The sequence below is a fragment of the Falco naumanni genome, chromosome 7 (genome assembly GCF_017639655.2).
Source record: "Falco naumanni isolate bFalNau1 chromosome 7, bFalNau1.pat, whole genome shotgun sequence".
NCBI classification, from domain to species: Eukaryota; Metazoa; Chordata; class Aves; order Falconiformes; family Falconidae; genus Falco; species Falco naumanni.
The window spans coordinates 12,450,769-12,470,707 of NC_054060.1; the positions used below are offsets into that span (position 1 = coordinate 12,450,769).

At 40.2% G+C, this 19,939-nt stretch overlaps 1 protein-coding gene across 8 annotated transcripts in view; it reads left to right on the forward strand.

Annotated features, from left to right (window-relative positions):
- Nucleotides 1-19,939, forward strand: part of ZFAND6 (zinc finger AN1-type containing 6) — a 38,048-nt gene that overhangs the window by 15,605 nt on the left and 2,504 nt on the right. For all 8 annotated transcript variants that reach the window (XM_040602540.1, XM_040602545.1, XM_040602539.1 and 5 more), the window contains 3 exons: nt 10,170-10,339; nt 11,540-11,651; nt 13,794-13,894. In XM_040602540.1, the coding sequence (XP_040458474.1) occupies nt 10,189-10,339; nt 11,540-11,651; nt 13,794-13,894 (364 nt within the window). In that variant the 5' untranslated portion in view covers nt 10,170-10,188. The remainder of the gene's footprint in view (nt 1-10,169; nt 10,340-11,539; nt 11,652-13,793; nt 13,895-19,939) is intronic.

Consider the following 19,939-nt stretch of genomic DNA (forward strand, 5'->3'; position numbering starts at 1 on the left):
CCTCTTTGGTCAGGCGTTTGCTTTAGGTTGAGTTCCACATCGAACCACAGTAAGGGCATTGTATAATTTTGAACACTTAAATTAGACATAGTGCATAATTCTGAATAGAAAAACACATCATGCATGATAATCACAATGTTCTTGGAAGTTAAGTTAAATTCAAGATGCCCTAGCCAGAAATGATGATAGTTTTATTTATTAACAGCTAGGAACCCTGATATTAGAGCAGGACCTCCCTTAGCATTTGGCCCACGTCAAACTGTAACATTATAAGGTAATTAAAATTCTACATAGTGCTGTTTACAAAAACAAATTATAAAGTGTTTTGTGCATACTGTCGGTTCTGAGCAACAGGTGTTTTGTTAACAAGAAGCTATTTTGGGAACTTGTGTTAAAGCAGCTTTTATCTCTTCTGGGTTTGATATGCTTAAAATAAGTGAAACTTATGCTGTATTGAGAGAAGATTACTTACTGAAGCTCAAAAGAAGCGATTACTGAATCTGTATCTATTCTTTCAGTAATTATATGGGTAATCTTGTAAGTGTTTGAATCCTTCTTACAGATTATTTTTCATCAATGTAAAAACAAACCTGTTTTAAAATACAGCATGAAAGATAGTTTAAGGAGTTGCCCTCCTTCCACATCCTTTAAACTGTGGTCTGGTGTCTTAAGGGAATGCAGAGAATTTTAGATTCTCCTGATCCTCATTTTACACAACTTCTCATTTTGGAAATGGCTGACTTCAATATATGATGCCAAAGAAAGCAGAATGTAGCCTTGTTGTCTGTTTCAGAGGAACTTTCTTACCTTTTGTAGGCCATTTTAAAAGAAGGCATTCCTGTAATCTGACAGATTTCAAATAAACCCTAAATTTATAGGGCTGTGTAGGAATATGGAGAGCATCTTGAGAATTCCTGCAGTCGTTGGCTTGGGCACCTTAATGCCAAAGCACAGCTATGATATAGCGCAAACTCTAGAGGAAAGGAAAGGGCTCCTCAGGCAGTATCTGCAGCTAGTGCAGCTCAACACTGGTTCAGGTACACATGATGCAAACTCTGGTTTGTGTGAGTTGATGTAGCAGGCTGCTGATAAGCAATTCCTGAGATGGTTTGATTTTTCTAATGGGTGTAACTCCTGAATTTTTATTCTTCTTGAGAAGAGATGCCAGAGCAAGCACTACCTGAAAGTATGCTCTTTTGTTAATAGTTGCATGTTTCATCAGAAGTGTAACTTCATGTGAGGTTTCTGTGGCAGTCTTGTCATAGAGAAAGCCATCTTCCAGAGATGGACCTGGTAAGCCTGTCTGCCTGTAGCCTTAAATCTTGGATGATCTGAGTAGGCTAAGCTGAGTAAGTACAACCTCACATTTGGAGAGGAGAATGCTTTGGTCTCTCCTCTGGCTTGTGGATGGACATAGCATCCTTTGGGTAGGACAGTGTGACCAGTGGGGTGGCTAGCCAGTGTCCTCTGCATTCCTCAGATATGCCTCTTGGACTTCTGCCACCATGACTCCCCCAGTGACAAAGTACCAGACAAAAGACCAGTATAAAAACAGCTCCCCAAAACATACGGCATGTTCTTTTCTTGTGTTCACTTGTCTTGGTCTGTAATTCACTCAGAAATTGTCTTTACTTTGTACAGAACAACTATAGTTACTCTGTTGCTCTCAGTGCTTTTAATGTTTTAAGTAGTTATCTTTATTGAAGGTCCTTGTTGTGTCTTGCTGTAAACAAGTGCAAGTTCTAAGAGTTACTTGCTGTTTTTTCTCTTGAGCCCAAGGAGTGACTTCTGTGCTGTGTGCAGGTTTTGTTTTGGGTTTTTTTTTTTCACTTGCATTTGGGTTGACTTCCTCAAAAGGGCAGCTTTGTCAGTTTCGATTTTCAGATAGCCGATAGAAGCTTAGAACATGCTGGTGGCACTCTTTCTGAAATCTCTGTACTTCTCTGGGGGCTGGAGTTCCCTGGATTAACTGGGGTAGGCTACAAATGTATCATGTTGCTGGGGAATAAGAAATAAATAGGAGACACTTAAGTTTTCTAAGCCAGCGAAAAAAATAGTTTCTTTGAATTTCACAAAGTTTGGATACTGTCATATGGAAGGGCCTAATTCTAGTGGTGCTGCAGTCTTAGCCTTGAACAACTAAGGCCAAATGTACATGCCTAGCTGTACTAGCAATGATAAACATTGGCATCTTGAGTTGTATTTTGCTGCTTTAGGCTCAAATTGAAATACATGATAAATAGAAGGAAAATTCTTGAAGGCTTAATACAGAGTGCTGCGTTTATTCTTTTAGGTGCTGCAGCAGTTACCAGATGTTCCAGCATAAAGTAGTGGCCATTCCCACAAAAACCCTACCATCATGTAGTGAGAGCTGGTAGCACTGTGTGGCAGCATTCTGGAATTCCGACACTTTCATGAAACTCCTGTTGTCTGTACTCTGCCTCTTAGAAAAATCCCGTGTGAATAAAATGTGATTCCTCCTAATCAATAAAATGTACCTGTTAAATTGCTTGGTTGTTTTTTTAAGATTAATCTTCAGTAGACTAGTGAACTTCATGGCGTTGCCCCTTTATTTGGTATATAGAAGTTTATATATACCAAATATATATATTTGTGTATATACTATACTGAAAAGGTTGGAAATTAAGTAAGAAAAAAATTGCTTATGCTTCTGGTTTTTGTCTGTAGATTTTAAGTGGTCACTGCAAGTAATTTGGTACATTTGCATGAGGTGAATGAGAGTTTCTGAGGTACCCTGTTTTACAGCAGTTAATCTTTGGTCCTAGTAATCCGTACTTTACAAAGGCTGAGCGTGGCCACAAGTGGTAATTACAGTTTCAAAGTAACATCTATTAATAGTGTATGCAGACAGGCATAGAAGGCTGAATCCTTATTATCAGTGATCTTCTTGATACCGGTATAGAATCTGTGCGTCTTTGTTCTTCCCTAGTAAGAGTGAAGAGGTTGTAGTGAAACGTTCTCTTGTTCCCTGTGTAACCTTGAGTACAAGAGCAGACAGCTGTAGTTAGCAATATGCACGCTTTAACACTAGAGGCTTTGTGTATACCAAGTGTTCCTGGGTTGTATAATGATGTAACATTAGTAGTATAATATTCTGGGTCATATTAGTTCTGAAAGTTGCTAACGTGCCTTTTCTTCCTAAGACCTGAACTGTCTCTCTTCTGTCCATCTGCCACTTGTGAGACTTGCACTTTCTCTCATATGTGTGGCTTCTCCTCCCTTCCCCCCCCCCCCCCCCCCCCCAGCGATTCTTTCACAGTCCTCCTTCCATCTCAAATCCGGGATTTACACTGTACAGGTAATGTAGCCTTCTTGAGGGTTCAGATTTTACTTATAAGTCTTGCATTGAAGGATGTAAAGTTGCTGATTACTAAAAATTAGAAGTGAAGAAAAGGCTTCTGTAATTCTTTGTGTCTTTGTAAAGTTTCTGCTAGGCTTGTCTAATGTATGTGCTTGATTTTAGCCTGAAATGTCTATGCATGGAACAAAAATAAAAAGCTGTTCAACAGGAATAGATTGGAACATAAGTAGGTATTGGATGACTTGTCAAGTAAGTTGAGAGAACATCTTATTTAAGTCTTTGGTCTTTTTCTTTGGTCTTTTGTTTTCACTATTAAGTCATTTTATACATTCTACTTAAGTAGTTCAAATTGCAACTTAAAACTATATTTAGTTGTGAGCAGGAAGAAAACTGGATGCCTGCTGGAATGGATTGAAAGCTTTAAAATGCATGGATTCTCTTGGTGTTGAGGAAGTTGGATAACTTCAGTGTTTTGAAAAAATGCAGCAGCTGTGTATTCTGCTGCTACAGGAACAAAGAGGTCGCTGCCCTTACAGATCTGCTTGCATTGTTGGTCCTTAACCATACTCGCTTTTTTAACTCAAAGCATTCTGATGAAACTGGGGCAGAGTGTAACTACACATGTAGCTATGCTGGCAAATCTGAACCAGCTGTAGTGTGTAGCCAGGGCAGGCTGTAGATGAAATGACATGTCTGACTGCAACCAGCAAGCTGGGCTGAACTGTAATGACTGAGGCCCCTATTCAGATCTGCCAGTTCTTGGCTCCGTAGCAAGTTGCTGGGACATGGTAATGCCTTAAAGCAGCTACCAACGGTTGCTCAGTGAATGTAAATTGGGGCCTTTTGGGAGAGATGGATGGAGTAAAAAGAAAACAGGACAGTTCTACAACTTGCTGTTAATTTGTGAGTGTAGTGCTTTACACTGTGAGTAGTGTCTTGCTTTCAGCAGGACACCTGAGCTGCTGTGTCTCTGCAAATTCTGCTGTGAAGCAGTATCCCCAAACACAGCCAGTGCTTTAACTTTTTCAGCAAGATTCGACGGTGCTCTGCTCTTAGGTCTTTATTTGCCATTTGTTTTGATAAGCCTGTGGAGGAATGCATTTCCCATTTTTGTTTTTGTACCAGCATGCCTTTTCATATGGTGATACAGGTGGTATCGGGTATCTGTACCAATACATATTCTAAAATGACATGCATTTTTGTCTACACAACTTCATTTTTTTTATTTGTGCCTGGTATGAGGCTTTCTTTATATGCTTAACCAGCACAATTTACCATTTTTGCAGTTTCTTCCTTGCTTCATTAGCAGAAAGGAAAAATGACCATTAGTATTGGTGCTACTTAAATCAGTGCTGAACTGCTTCATTATAAAGGTGATTATGATGGAGGAAGGAGTGTTTTATCACTTGTTAAAAATTGGATTCATCCTTTGAGGTGAGTGTCAGCTGAAATCTGTCAGTGTGTTGATCTCTGACAGTGAAGAGTAGCTTAACACTAAATGCTCTGCTTTCTTCTTGAGAAGCATTTTTGAGGCTGGCATGGGTATGGCTCAGGCTGTGTCTGGTTTGGTACTGCAGCTGAAGGAGAGTGCTGTTTGGGTAGTCTCTTCTGCTTCAGCATTAGCATTTGGGGAGGGATCCTTCCCATACCAGTCACAAATTTTAGGAGTGTTTGCAGAATACAAGACTGTCCTTTGGCTGGGGCAGTGGATTTGAGGATCTGCCTGCTTTCCCTACCACACCTTGAAGTATGAGGACAACTAGAATTCCAGAGGCCCTTTTCTTTGGGGAAGATAGCTGAAGAGAGGTCTAGTTTCTGTGTGGGATTTTTTTTCTTGCTGGGGACGAGAGAGATTATTCCTAAACCTTGTGTGTTTAATCCTGCTAAATACTGCTCTCTCTGATCTTACTGATTAACATTTGAAGCCTATAAAGCTAGGGTATCAGTTATTTGAAAGTAGTGGCATATAAACATTTTAATTAAAAGGGGGGGGGGGGGAAGACCAATATTGTGGTGCCAGCTCTATGGGGAAGGAATATCCACAAATATTTTTTTAGTTGCTTTGCAGAGTATTGGAAGAGGTGGTTCGTTTCCCAGAGAACCTGATATTCAAAAGACTTACCCTACTTTATAGAGCTGAAGCTGTAGAAATACTACATTTTGTAATTGGGAATGTCCTTTATGTGATTTGTTGTGGTTTTTTCTTGGTACGGAGAAAAACTTACTGTCTAAGATGTGCACTGGTAAGGGGGGAATGGTAGGTCCTGTAGCAGCAGCAATCAGGCCTTACAGATGAATTAAGTTGTTTATGTCAGGAGTAACAGGAATAGGTAGACTTGAAGCACCAGGTTTGCAGGAAAACGACAAACTTAGCCTGCAGAGCTGTGTGCTACCATGCTTCTAGTGGCAGTAAATATTTTTGAGAAGAAAATTATCAGAGGTAACTTTGACTGACTTAAGTTTAGCAGTTTTCAGCTAATACAAAAAGAGGCTGTTCCATAATCTTCAACAAAGTGGATGTTCTGGAGTTGTGTTGAGGGGGTTTGTTTAAGGCTGTTTGCTTCCCTTTAGTATGCTTCCTTCTTACTAGTGCTCATACAACTGGTTATACAACTATGCTGTAAAGCAAAGGAGGGAACATGCTTAAGATACTGTAAGGAGTTTGGTTGTTTTTTTTCTTGAAGGAGAATCAATCCTGTCTTCGGAGTAACAGGATGACCTTACAAGTGTTGTGCAAGCACAGCTTGGGGAGCAGGGGCGGGGGGACAGGCAGAGCCCAGAGGTATTTCCAGCAGCTTTACAAGCTCCACGTTCATTTTGTGGCACCTCAAACCGAGTGGGGCACAGGTGTAACCATGTTGATCCCAAGACCTTGCAATCACTTCAGCCATGAAGCTGCTTCGAGTTTTGTACTGAAGCCAAGCTAGGAGACCAGTTTTGAAACCACAGGTAGAGTATGCATTGGGATATATTTTACAGTAGGCTGGATGCTCAGCAAGGGCTAGTTGCCCCGAAAAAGGGTCGTTCTATTTTTAGCCTTGTCAGTTCTTTGCACCGTATACGGTTCTCTGGAGTTGATCTTCTGTCAGATCAGCAAGCTCTCCAGTTCACCAGAATAAATATTCCTGTTCTTCCCATGAGATATATGAACCGATCTGACCTGAGGAAGGGGAGGGGGTGCACAGCAGGGGCTGGGGCTGCGGGAGCAGACTTGCCCCTTTCACGGAGCTTCCAAGGCCGCAATTTCAGCGGCAGCCCACCATTACTGGCTTGTGTGATGGCTGGTTGCAGTGGTTCTGTGGATCTTCCTGTGTGTGGAATTACGGACGGTTTTGAAACGAATCATCTGAAGCTGAGCCAAGAACTGAGGTGGGGTGGTGGTGGGGGGTGGTGTCTTCCCTCCCCCAAAACATCTGTTCAGTGATCTCTTGCTGTTCATGTTTGCTGAGATGGGGACAGTCTGGCTGCTCTGCTTGCAGCTGTTTGACTCCTGCCGGAGCAGTGAGGAAGAAAGTCCCTGAGGCACAATGCTGTGTCATCTTGGCCTTTGCCCTTGGCCAGTAGTGGATGTGTACAGGAGAGGCATGTCTAAGTACAGTGGCAGGAACCACCAGCACTTGGATCTTGATTCTCTTACGTTTTCAATGCCTGTTTTTTGGCTGGTGGTTCTCCTAATGCTTTAAGCCTGCTGTGCTGCTAAAACAAGTGGTTCCACACGTGTCTTCAGCTAGATCCTCTCTTATGCCCGAACAGCACACGTGACAAACACAAGCTCGGAAACCAGTCTATGTTAAAACTAATTGGCAAAAGATGGAGTGGTTGGCTAAGTTTGATCACTTCCTTGATTCATTTTGGTCCATGTGAGCGCTGAGAGGGAGGGGGATCAGCGTGGGAGAGGGAGTGAGAAAGCTAGGGTGCAAGAGCTTATTATACTGGTTTGGCATTCTGGCTCTTGGGTTCAGATAGATCAGCGAGCCATCTCAGCAGTGTACAGGCTGCTAAAATGTGTATTGTCCCTCCTGGTCACATGCCATCCCTTGCATCAGTTCCAGAGTTTTTTTCCCCTGCATTGTGTTTTTTTCTTTTTTTATGTGTGAACTGATTTGAGCTTACTGAACTGTCAGAAAACTTTCTGTGGTGGTGATGGCCCTTTTTTCCTTGTGTGTTTTTTTTGATGGCTCAGGGAGCTAATTGGGTGGGTGAGGATCCAGCTGAGCACTGGAGCTGGTGTGGGTGATTATATGTAATTTCCCCCTTATGATTGCAACAAGCTGTCCTGTTGGTTCAACTTCTTTCTCGTTTGACTTTGTAACATTGCATCAGTTTGATCCTATCTCTTCTCCATTTTACTGCCTAAATATTAGCAACCAATGAAGGATTGTCCGCTTCCTGTGGCTTTCATGAAAGCTCTTCAGAAGAATCCCTGGCACTTCCCCTTGGAGATTTAAGTGTTCTGGAGCCTCATGCCAGTGGCTTGTGCTTTGGCTGGTGGCAGGATCCACTGGTTAATGAACTTGAGAACTGGCTTAGCCGGAACTCAGTCCAGCTTTTCTTGTTTTTCTTCTGGGCATCTTTGTGCACCTTTCACAATTTGTTTATTGAATTGAAGCAGACTGGTTTGGTTTTTTTTTTTTTTTTTTAGTCCATGTTAGAAATTGTTATGCTGTGATTGCATTAGCACCTGGTCCCTTCAGCAGTGGTTGTGTTGGGGAATAAGAAAATTAGCAGTAACTGGTGCTGTTATTGAGTTCCTGTGTGCTGCCTGAAGCTAACTGTTGAACACAAAGGCAATCACGGTAGATTTTGAAAGTTAGGGTGGTAGGGTTCCTTTAATATGCTGCTGTCTAAAATTAAAAGGATTAATACTTGTATTATGACATTGAATCTCTAATAGTCCTTGAAATATTCTGTCCAAAGTGTTTTTTAATTAGTCTTTCAATCTTAACCATTCTGTGCCAAGAGTGACTTGCGTAAGGCTTCATCTTTAAATTGGTTTGAGTTACCAAAGAGAAAACTTGCGTTCATTTACACTTTCATGAAATGGCTTCACTGAACGTTGGGCCCAGCATAAGAATTGAATTCCCACATGTGCTACTTGCAGTTTCATTCTAAAGGGCTGTCTGGAGAAAGGCAGGAATGAAAGTGCTCTTTCAGCTACAAGTACCGTACTTCAGCAAAATCAAATTTAGCTGTCGTTTAAGGTCAATGGGGGCTTTGTATGCCGAAAGCAAATGCTTCTATATTGGGGTGGGGGAGTGCAGTCAAACAGCTGAAATAAGCTTAATTGCAGGTTGAAGCTGAATAAGATATTATCGGAGACTTTTTTCTTCCTGCCTGTACATCTTCCTTGTCTTACATCTTGAGTATTTTCTCATCCTTAGAGTACCTTATTGCTGCGAACAGAAAACCCGACTGTTGCTTCTCTGTTGCTGTTAGCGTTGCAACCCAGAGGTTTGCTTTTTGAGGTGTCAATTTCACATCCTTTGGGGAAATAAAACCAAAATGCAATAGATGTGGGTGTGAGGAGATGAGGATATTTGTCTAAAAACAAAATAATGGGAAACTTGTTTGTAGTTGGCTTCAAATACATCTTAGGTAAAAGGAAATCTTTCTACCCTGGTGTACTTGTTACTGTAGCTTGATCTAGTTTTATAACTTGGCAATCGAAGTATTCAAGTATCCTGAAACCCCTTCCCCTCTGGATTTTCTTTGCTTTGCTTTTGAAATGTATACTGATGTTACTTGAAAGATTGATTATTTTTTAAATTATTTTCAGTAATATTGCTTATCCTGCAAGAATTAAAATTATCCATGCTTCAGCTGAAGTTTTAATCAGGAAGTATAAAATGGTATAGCTAAATTGATTTTGAATGAGAAAAGTGATACCTTGAGATACTTAGTTTCTTAATAGGAAGGCTTTTCTTGTAAAACTGATACAAAAGAGGTCAAGAATATATTTGGGAGTGTGTGTGGGGGGAAAAAATGGAAAATTAATTTTACCTGAGTGACAGATGTCAAAGCTGCTTTATAAGACCATTTGAGAATAGTTAGGAGGCTCAGAACACTATTGAAAATAGTAATTTGTTGTAATTTTCTTGTATTAAGAAGGTTTACAGATCCTTATGAGCCAGGGACAGAAACCATGGATTGTACAGTGTTGATGAAAACGTAACGTCTAAGGATGTTATGAGTTGCCTTGATACTTATTTCTCATTTTTAGTATATTTTCACACAAAATTGATATATAGGAGGTACATGTACCTAGACTAATATTTTTGACAGAAAGGGTGATTTTCTTTTTGCACGTGAAAAATTGTAATACAAGTTTTGTGGTAAGTAGTTGTGTTGTCCTTCACTAACGATGCAGTGACTAAACAGTAACTTGCAAATTCATGTGACTATTGCTAATTATAATTACTATGCGGTAAGTAAGCATGTGTTACCATGCTTGTATTTCATTTTATAGTTCTCATTCACAGTATCAGCAGTTCAGGTTTCAGGAAGAGTTCAGCATAGGTGTCCCCCTCCCTTTAACTTACAGCTTCTAGCAGCAATGCTTCCAGTATTTTCTAAAGTGTCTTTTCTTTGTGGGCTATATATTGACCATAAAACGATGGGGCTGGAAGGGTCTGTATGTATGGGTTATGCAAAGCATAATTATGACCGTATATGTATTATTGGGCAGACTTCATAGACCTTTTAGGAAAGGGCATTGAGTTACCCTCAAGGCATCTTTTCTAGAATATCTTTTTGCTGAGCTATAGGAAACTCCAGATTTTCAAATGTCAACTGTAAGAGAAGGGCTTTCTTGGGCCTCTAAAAACTGGGTTGCATGTGTCAATTTCAGGTTTATAGAAGAAGGGAAAATGGCTCAAGAAACTAACCGTAGCCAAGTGCCTATGCTTTGTTCCACTGGTTGCGGATTTTATGGGAATCCTCGTACAAATGGCATGTGTTCAGTGTGCTACAAAGAACATCTTCAAAGGCAGAACAGTAATGGTAGAATTAGCCCTCCTGGTAAGTAACACACATCGGTTTGAACAACTCAATGACATAGGAGGCAGTGACTTGTTTTCTGGTCGTGTCCAGATACTAAAAGTATCGGAGCGTTGGGGCAAACAGTTTTATTCAAGTGTCTTACCTTATTGAATGAGGTTGGATGAAATGCTCATAATATAGTTGTGTTCTGATTAATCTGCTCAGAAGTAGACTCTTGCTAATATGTTTGTATTAATCTGAGTTTCCTATTTGAAGATACAAAAATACAGGAAAAAATACCATACCAACATATTTTTCCTGAAATTATTGGCAGTAGAGATAACGTTGAGCTTGAGGAATGTTTGTTGAAAGCATTTAAAATACAGGTATTTAATTTCTGCAGCCTGATGCTGAAGTTAGTTTCTCCTAACTTCAGATAGAGACACTTTTTGTGTTTTTTGGCCCAGTGTCCCCTGTACGATGGTCTTTCCTACAAGGCAGATTGCCCATTGAAATAAGTGCTGTTTTTCTACATTGACTCTGTAGAAAAAGCTAGAGTGCTTTTCCCCCTTTAAAATAATGGTAGTGTCCTCAGAAAGAGGAACCCTTTCTCTGTGCTTTTCAGCCCAGTGTTTTCAACTTCAGCATGTTCTGCTGGGGGAAAGCAGGCTAGGGAGTGCTTCCCTGGAGCTGCTAAAATGTCTCTTCTGACTTGGCTAGATGCTGACAGCAAGGAATCTCATGGCACACTTGAAGATTTCCCTCCTTGACTTGAATATTAAAACCTGACTTTTAAAATTGCAGTAATAGCTTCCATTGAAATCTGGGGATCCAGGCTTTACAACTTCAAAATGGATCAGGAGCTGGCATTAGGCTGTTACACTGCTGTTTCTCGCTGTGCTGTTTTTTAAACAAAACCCAAGCTTATGATGTCAGAGTACCGCAGTTTATGCTGAGAAAGCTGTTTGTAGAAGCTTTAATTAGCAGCAAATAGTAACTATTTTAAAGCTCCAGCTTCAGAATTTCGTGCTCTAACTTCTAGGGGCCTGGGGCTGGAACGTAATCAAAATATGGCCAAACATAATTACTTTTTGTAAAATTATGTTTCATTATGATACAGGCTGAGATTCAATTACGTTCCTGGCTCATGTCGTGGGGGTCGAGGAATAATTGCATGGTATAACTTTTGTAATCCCAAGAAGTAGTGTAACACATTTTACATTAGTGTCTTCCTTCCAGCAACTTCTGTCAGTAGTATAACTGAGTCCTTACCGGTTCAGTGCACAGAAGGCAGCACCCAGGAAACTCAGTCAACTTTAGATTCTACATCGACTCCATCTATGCAGCCAAGGTAAGCTGTTTCTGTCTGTTCTGTGTTTTAGTCACCTTGATACACATTTTAATGTAAAATGAAGTGTGCTGATACTGCATAATTAAATGCTAGGACCTGGATTAGGCAAACACGTAAGATTTGGCTGCTAACTTTAAAGCATGGGATTTCATGGTAAATAGTAGCTGATCTGTTAGCTGCATCTTGCATTCAAATGCAAATTTGTCTTTAGAATTTGGCCTCAAATAGGAGCATTGCCAGCTTCATGCTGCTCTACAGAGATTTGGCTGGCCAGTCGTCTGACTCCACAACGTGCAGTTGGTTGTACATTTACCAAAGGAGAGCTCTTTGCATCTTAGAAATTCAAAGATTTTGTAAAATGGCAGAAAGCTGTTTACTAGAGTGCTCATAAATGTATGATAATGTGTTAACAAACCAGTTGCTTCACAAAAAGTGGAGTGTACTAGAAGAGCGGAAAAATATCTGAAATCTTAGTTGTGCTACTGAACTGATTTCTTATTAAAACAAGTAATTTCTAACTGGATTATTCAAGGAGATGTAATGACCTCTTGTAAATCACTCAGACTTAGTAAGTGCTCTCCATTTGTAGAAGCTAAATATTTGTTTATATTCAGTGCTGCATTTCAGTTTAGACTGACACAACCAACAGCAACTTAAGTGCTCTGGAAGTTTTTTGAGCAAAAAATGTTAGCTTCCATATAGTACAAGACACTAACTTGCAGTAATACTTATTCTAGCTTTCCTTTACAAATCAGAATGTAGTAAAACATAGGCTGAGGGTGACTTCATCAGCTGCTGTTGGCTGATAACTGTGCAGGCTATGTTTTCTGCTCCTCAGCTTTTTATAGGAGGTGTTACCTCATTCTTGGATCCTGCATATGAACTGAGAGCTAGGTGCCATGCTTGGTGCTGAATTTGGTCTTTCCATTCTGGGCTTTCTAATTGGGGTAAAAAATAGATACCTTATGCTAATACAACTCTTTTGGTAAAAAAAAAAAATAATAAAGAAATGCACAGAGGTGAACCAATTACATTGCCTTGGGTTTGTTTTCTTATACAACCTTTGTAATACCATGAAAGAGAAAATAAAGTATCTCTTTGATCACTAGCTTGATTACTGGTTACATGAGAAATGAGCGGATGGTTGCTCTTAAACTTGCACTTCAAAAAAAAATAAAATCATCAGTGTCACTTGTTCTTTTTCCCCCAAATTAAAAACAAGGATTCAACTTCAGTCTTTGGTAATACCTCAGAATTATGATACTCTGAGGAAATATCTAGTAAATTGACAATGCCCTTTTGTAGGTGACCAAACCTGCAGTTCAAGACCTACATGCAATTCTTGGCAATTAAAATTGCAACTCCAATGTCCTGGTTGTGTCATGGACTACTGGTAGGACTTTGCTGGTTCGTGGGCTGCTGGATAATCCAATTTCTTAGGGATTCACTCTGAATCCAAGTGGAAAGGGAGAAACAAATTGGGCAAATGGGGTAGTGCTACCTCTCGCTTGGGACTTCAGCTGTGTCTTGTTCCATAGTAGAGCTGCTGGATGAGCAGTTTGACTCGCTAGTATTGAATGCCTCTCCTATAACTGTCCAGGGTATTCACCTGTGAATTTTCATGCTGTGATTTCGTCAGTATGACTGACAGAGTTGGGAAGTTTGGCCAGCACCACTTCACACTGCAAAAGCGTAAGGCGTTCTGTCTACAGCTGCAGATGCTTTGTTACTGGAAACATTGACATGCTGCAATTTTCTTGTTCATATCATTGCACACTAAAGTAGCTCCTCTACAATTATGTTGCTGACTTAGGTTAGAAAAATCCTTGCATGTTGAATGTTGCATTATTGCGTCTTTGTGAAAGGATGGTGTGCCAAACTATCCCAAAATAATTTTTCCCCCTTTTATAGTTGATCTGGCTTATTGCATCCAGTATGAATGGAAAAACGGGTAACTCATCAATTCACATTGTCCAGTATTCTTGGACGCTGTGGCATTTTATAAGTGGTTACAGAAACAACTTCAGAGTGAAATGTTTTGGCATGCTCTTTCATCAGATATATCCTAATGTATTTCTTTCAGGAATGCTCTATAGGGCATGGACATACCTCGTAAACGTAACTTTTCTTTTTGTCCCCTAGCCCTGTGTCAAGTCAGTCACTTCTAACAGAATCTGTAGCATCATCCCAACCGGATAGTACAGCTGTGGACAAAACAGTACCTGAGACAGAAGATTTGCAAGGTTGGTGCCTAGATGCCAGTGACAGAACTTAGGAATGTTTGTAAAACGTGGACTGTACTTAATACACTCCTGTTCAGGAGGTGCCTTATTTTCAGACCCCAATTTTCTGTGAAATCAGAAGGCAAAAGAAAGATAAACTTTATTTTCTTAAAAGGCAAGTCTTAAACTGGAAACTGTTATGTTTAACTAGTGATTTCAGCATCTGCTGTAACAGGTATGTTAATTGGGCTTTGGAAATGTACATTGTAAATCAATCTTCTGTTCTGTCTTTATGCTACAGCTCTTACATATAAGTAGAGTTCTGAGTATCTTGTTACCTCTCAGAGTAGTCATTTGCAGCAAACAGCACAGAAGTTTGTGTTTGAGGGTGTTACAACACAGCTGATACAAGAACAGTGTTAGTATCTTGTATAAATGTGAAACACCTATAAAAGAACCTTTCACCTATGGACAGCAACAGTGTAATATTTTGAAGTTCACTTTATCAGATACACAATTACCAACCCACAAACTCTGGTTGCTTGAAGGAAAATGGCTGAATGGGTGATTTTAGCTATATTGGCTTAAAATCTTGTTGCTGGTACAATGTAGATGGTTTTGGGTTTTTTCTTTGATTTTTGGTTTGTTTTTTTTTAATATGTAGCCTTACAGAGTTTAAGGAATTTTTAATAGTATTTTTTGGGAAAAGGCAAAAATGCTGAATAGTATTCAAAATTTTCTCAGACTTATAGTTTATAGACATTACAAAAGGTGTTAGTAAGTATTCTGCCTTACTTCTGCTGACAGCTGAGGCTTTAGTGGGTAGAGTTATGTTTCTGTAAACTAGCCTAAGCATAGGAGTTCGGGTTTTGCACAGATGCAACGCATAATACCACTTCAAGGTGCTAAATAGAAGTTCTTTCATTGTACCTCTGATAAAGTTCTGCTTTTCAGATAGTTTTCTAAACCTAAGCTTTCCTTTTTTGTGGGGTGGAATAGAGTCATTCAGCTACTGTGCTGAGTAAGGTCACTTCTTTGTTCACACAAACAGCAGCTGTAAAACTGGGAGAATAGGTTTTAATGCTAATAACATTTTGTATTTGTAATCATACCTCTGAGATGTCAATTATTAGAAACATGCTTATTCTTAAATATGTTCTAGACATATGCTCTAATACCTGCTAGTTAGGTTGTTTCTTGGAGCTGAGAGCTTCTGTTGCTTTGATTTTGACAACGCACAAAAGGCATGCTCTAAATACCGATCTCTCAAGCCTTACCCAGCTTGAGAGAAAAGCAAGTGCTGTAAAGGCTTATGCTGCTTAAATTCTATATATTTGCACAGCAGAGGTAGGTTTGCAAGCTAGATTTTTAGTTGGTACACCTCGAGTAATACAGATACGGCTCTACTTTCATCCCTGTTCTGCAGTATGGGGAACCTGGGATGTGCTGCATGGCATGCCAGCTGTAACCCAGCTCCTGTGCAGGTACATCCCTTCCTGGGAACCTCAGAAGTAGAACACCTCTGTCAAGCCCACGCAGCACAGACTGCAGGTTTATATAGATACGGATGTGGCATATATCAGAGAATATAAAGGCAACTTCTGTAAGCTGATCTTCCTACTACCCTGTCTGTCTCATGATTCTTCACCTTCCGTCTAATGCCTTATTAGTATTTATCTTACTTGGTTGGCTTAGCTGTAAATTGAAACTCCAGGTTTGCAGCTTCTTGTACTGTGGGGTGACTTGGGCCTGTGAAAAGACTTTTCCCAGCAAGTTCTCAGAGGTGTGTCTCTCTTCTTACCCATTTGGATAGATTTATGCTCCTTCTAATTCTCAATCTCTAAAACTAGTTCTCCCTATGAGAAGATAACATAGGTTGCTCAACAGAAGCTTTTATTTCAGGGGAATATTTGCATTTTACAGTATGTCTTTTAAGGATCCACCTTTATCAGGTGTTTAGAGTGCTCAGCTGTGTCCCGTGTCCTTTTCTTTGTACCGTGGTGATTTCTAAACTAAGAACACCACCACCATGTAATTGCAGTTCTAAATTACAGTCCCTATTTATAACTCGCTGTGGCAGGGTCAGCCTTGTTTCCTGAAGAGTTGCTTCTGTGCTATCTTTTAACCGAAGATCGTAGGAAATGTAGTGTTTCTAGTTTTGAAGTAATTTGCTTGGAAAGTGTAAGTTTGGAAAGAAAGCAGCTTGTAATGGGTCCTAAGTGGATTTCACTGAATTGTTGTCACAATTGTGCATCATAGAGTATTTTTTTTCCCACATCATTTGGAATTTGAATTTTAGGCTGCTGTCAAGAATGTAATAGAAATGTGTAAGTCAGTTATTTAGTGTTGTGTGGTTTTGTAGCACTTAAAAAGGAAAAAATGTCACAGAAATGCTGTAGTTGGTCCCAGGCTGAAGAGTTTCTAATGCTACTTCTGTTGATGCAGGGGAGGAAAAAAAGAAATTGTCTGATTTGACCATTTTCCCCCGTATTTATTCGGATAAAATTTTTGCTTTGTTGGGATGTCTATTCTGAAGCAGATTGTTCTATGCTACTTGTATAATAGGTCAGTCTGTTGTATTTAGTTGAGGTCCCCTTAACTTGCTGCTTTACAAAAGTTACTAGGCTACAAAGCCCATGAATGAAAGATTGGGTGAATGGTTAAGCTTTCTTACATTACTTTTATTAGTTTTTTGAAGCAGACAGGTAAATGGGGTTTGAGTTGTGTGCACAGTCCTTGCTGTTTGCAGACAAGCTAAAATTGCAAGGGGATAAAAATCCCAAAGAGCAGTTCAGATTTGTTTGTCTTCATTGGGTTTATTTTGTAAACTAAATAGAGAAAAACTATAGAATATGTTAATAAATCTAGGTTTTGCACTTAGTGATTGTGTGATAATGCTTGTGTAGGTATGGAACACTGCAAAAAGTGCAGATGCCAGATAGAGGCTAATAGAATTTTATTTTTATTTTACTTTAATGCTTTTAAATATCATGAACCATACCATTAAAGATGACCTAAAATGAAACTCATTAAGGTACAGTCCAGCTTTTCTAGGAGCTTTCTTCTATTCTGAGCATCTCTCCAACACGTTTTAGGTTGTCTTGTGGGCTGTTGTACCTTTTACTGGACGTTACGGCTGTTCGGATTAGGCAGTCAGGATTCCTTATTTGTTAGCCAGGGGATTCATGGGGCTGCCTCCCGGCAAGCCTGCAAGCGGGTAGAGAGGCACTTCTCTAGGATTAATGAGTTTAAAACCATCCAAGTTAGGATTCATGCTCTATATTTCAGAGAAGATTTTAAAGGTAAATGAAACTTTCGGAAGGCAGGAGCAGTCCATCACATGCTTTCTGGAGCTCTTACAACGGAAGGCCACGGTGCTACAAGTACAAATTGTATTAATGGGTGGGCTTTCAGTCTCTGAGGCTGAAAACTTCTAAGAGCCAAACCAGCTGCTCTGTTTCCAAGCTCATTGCGAATTGGAGAGGTCCACATGTACCATATGCAAAATGCACTCGGTTGTGCAGTATGTGTGGTTACTATTTTGAAAAATCAAAATATGAGCCAAGATTTTAATAATTGGTTAAAAGGTAGGTGGCAGTTCTTCTGAATGAAGTCACCTGGTTTTGTGCTTATCTAGGCTTTTAGTCAGGTAGAACAGTTAAATTCAGTCATTGCTGACTAAATCTGAAAAACTTGATATCAAAACAATTAAGTTGCTACAGAATTTTATGACGAGATAACCCGGACCCAAAGTGAATGCTGTTGAACTAATTGCATCAACTTCAGTGGACTTCCAGGGCTGGCTCAGTAAGGCAGTACTGGGGAGGAATTGGTAGATACTTTCAACTTCTGTGACTGTACCAGGAGCCTGGAGGTACAGTATGATTAGGATACAGAGTAGGAAATAATGTAGGATATCCTGATTTACTGGATGAATGCTCTGGGGAGAGAAGAAACATTCATGAGGAAGATTTAAAACTAAATTCTGTAGGAAAGTGTACTCTTATTTATTTAATTTGTCTCTTCCTAACACTGAAGCTGTATTTTAGGCTGATTACTTCAGCTTAGTGTTAAAATGTTAGGAAGCGCTGATCTTCTGTTTAGGATTAACTTCACATTTCATTCTTCTGGAGGAGCGGGTGTTCTCCTTAGGCCTGCTCAGATGCACTCAAGAGGTAAATGTTAGCTGTTTATACTCTTCCCGTGGGAATGAGGAACCCTTTGAGAAGCTCTGCATAGTAATACGGGGGTGACACGTGAAGCATCCAGAGCAGGGACAGAGGAGACGCCAGATGAGGCATCAGGAGTCTTGCAGCAAATGGATGGAGTTCTGTGTTGTGTCCACAGGGATGTGAGCACTGGAGTGTGCTTTATCTTGCAGGTGCTGCTTTCACGATCCGTTGGAGTACACTGAAGTTCAAGCATGGTTGGCACAAGCGAAGCAGTAGTAAAAGCTTCTGTGTTTAGGCGGAAGTCCAGGCTCTGCTTGTCTTGATCAGCTGCGAACATGCTCTGTAAAACAGGGAACACCTAGTGGCCAGCCCAGCTTGTCAGCTCCAGAAAAATGAGTGTGTTCATGCTTTATTCCATTTTGGTTAGTTGGCTGCTTGTACTGGTGCTGCCAGTGCTGCTGTTCTGCAGCTAAAGGCAGAGCTGGGACTGCGGGAAGGGAGGGAATCAGTTCAAGCAAAGCAGGCAGCAGCATCCTGGAATCCAGACAAAGTACAGCAGCTGTGGGAGTGGCTGCAACATGCTTCCTGTGAGCTCCAAACTGGTGGTATTGCATTTTACCTGTGGTTTTTTTCTGTTGTGTGCATCACAGCTAGCTTATAGATGGAGCACTTAACACTGGCACTTGGTTGTCTAAAGGTGACTTAGTGTTTGGGATATTCATGATTATCATAGAGGATTTTGAGTCAAATCTCTGGCTTCTGTGCAAAAACAAATTGAGATCTAAAATTTATGGTTACTACACTAGATACGAAGTGACTCGTGGCAGCAGTAGAAGAACCTTTCTGCTTAGTTCTACAGCGAGCAGCTGCCCTTAAACATTTTCAAACTTTTTTGGTGTGAGCGCCATGCGCACAACGCAAATGTTAAGTGTGTATGTATTAGAGAGCCTTGTTTTGCAGGGAACAGTGCCAGTTTTTCCTTACCTGACTAATGGTTACAGAGACTTTTAGTAAAGCTTACATTGAGGTAACTGGATTTTGCTACAACAGGAAATGCAAACTTGGCAATGTTAGCTGCTAAACACTAATTCATGGCATGAAGTTTTCTTAATGAATTAATAAACACTGTAATGTCCATTCTGTGTAACACTGCAAGAGTTCATTTGGTTGTCTTAACACTTCTGATACTTACCTTGCATCTTTTGATCCTTACTGCTTTTGATTCTTGCAAACCTTAGGATATTATCTGTCCACTCAGAAATGTCCCCTTTAACAGCCATTTAAAGCCATTGAACCTTTTTTGCAAAAATGTCAACTCTTAAAAAATTCAAGACCAAGAAAAGCTCTGCTCCTAATGGAGGGGGATGTTTAAAGGGTTTAATAAACCATGTAACAACCTGTCTTTGCTAGATTAACCTTTGGAATATACTGTTGAGCAAGGTCTTTGCTGGTGCAAGTATTTTGTTACCCATTGATGTTACTTGGTACAGACTGCAGTGTTTTGATACACTGCAAAAGTGGAAAGTGCCCTTTCCTTTAAAAATAAATCATCAGAATAGCAGCACAGGAAGAAAACCCACAGGAGTTGTCATGCAGAATAGCAGTCGACTAGTGTAGAACTGCAGCTGACAGTCTGCCTAGCAAAAGTCCAGCTGCACAGAGGTGCGTGCAGCTTTTTCCCTGGTAAATGTCTGGGCTTGCTGTTGTGTCCTCTTTACAGCATTGGTTCTAGCTCAGCTTCCGTTGGCACTCCTCCCAGCTGGAGCTTGCTTTCGTTCTTTGCTGCAAATACTCCTAGCTTCTGTGTACTTTACTCACTGGAGACTTGTCCTGCTGTGATCTAGCAGTGGCTGGTAGGCAGAGATTGGCTCTTAGCCCTTCTTGAAATGAAGTT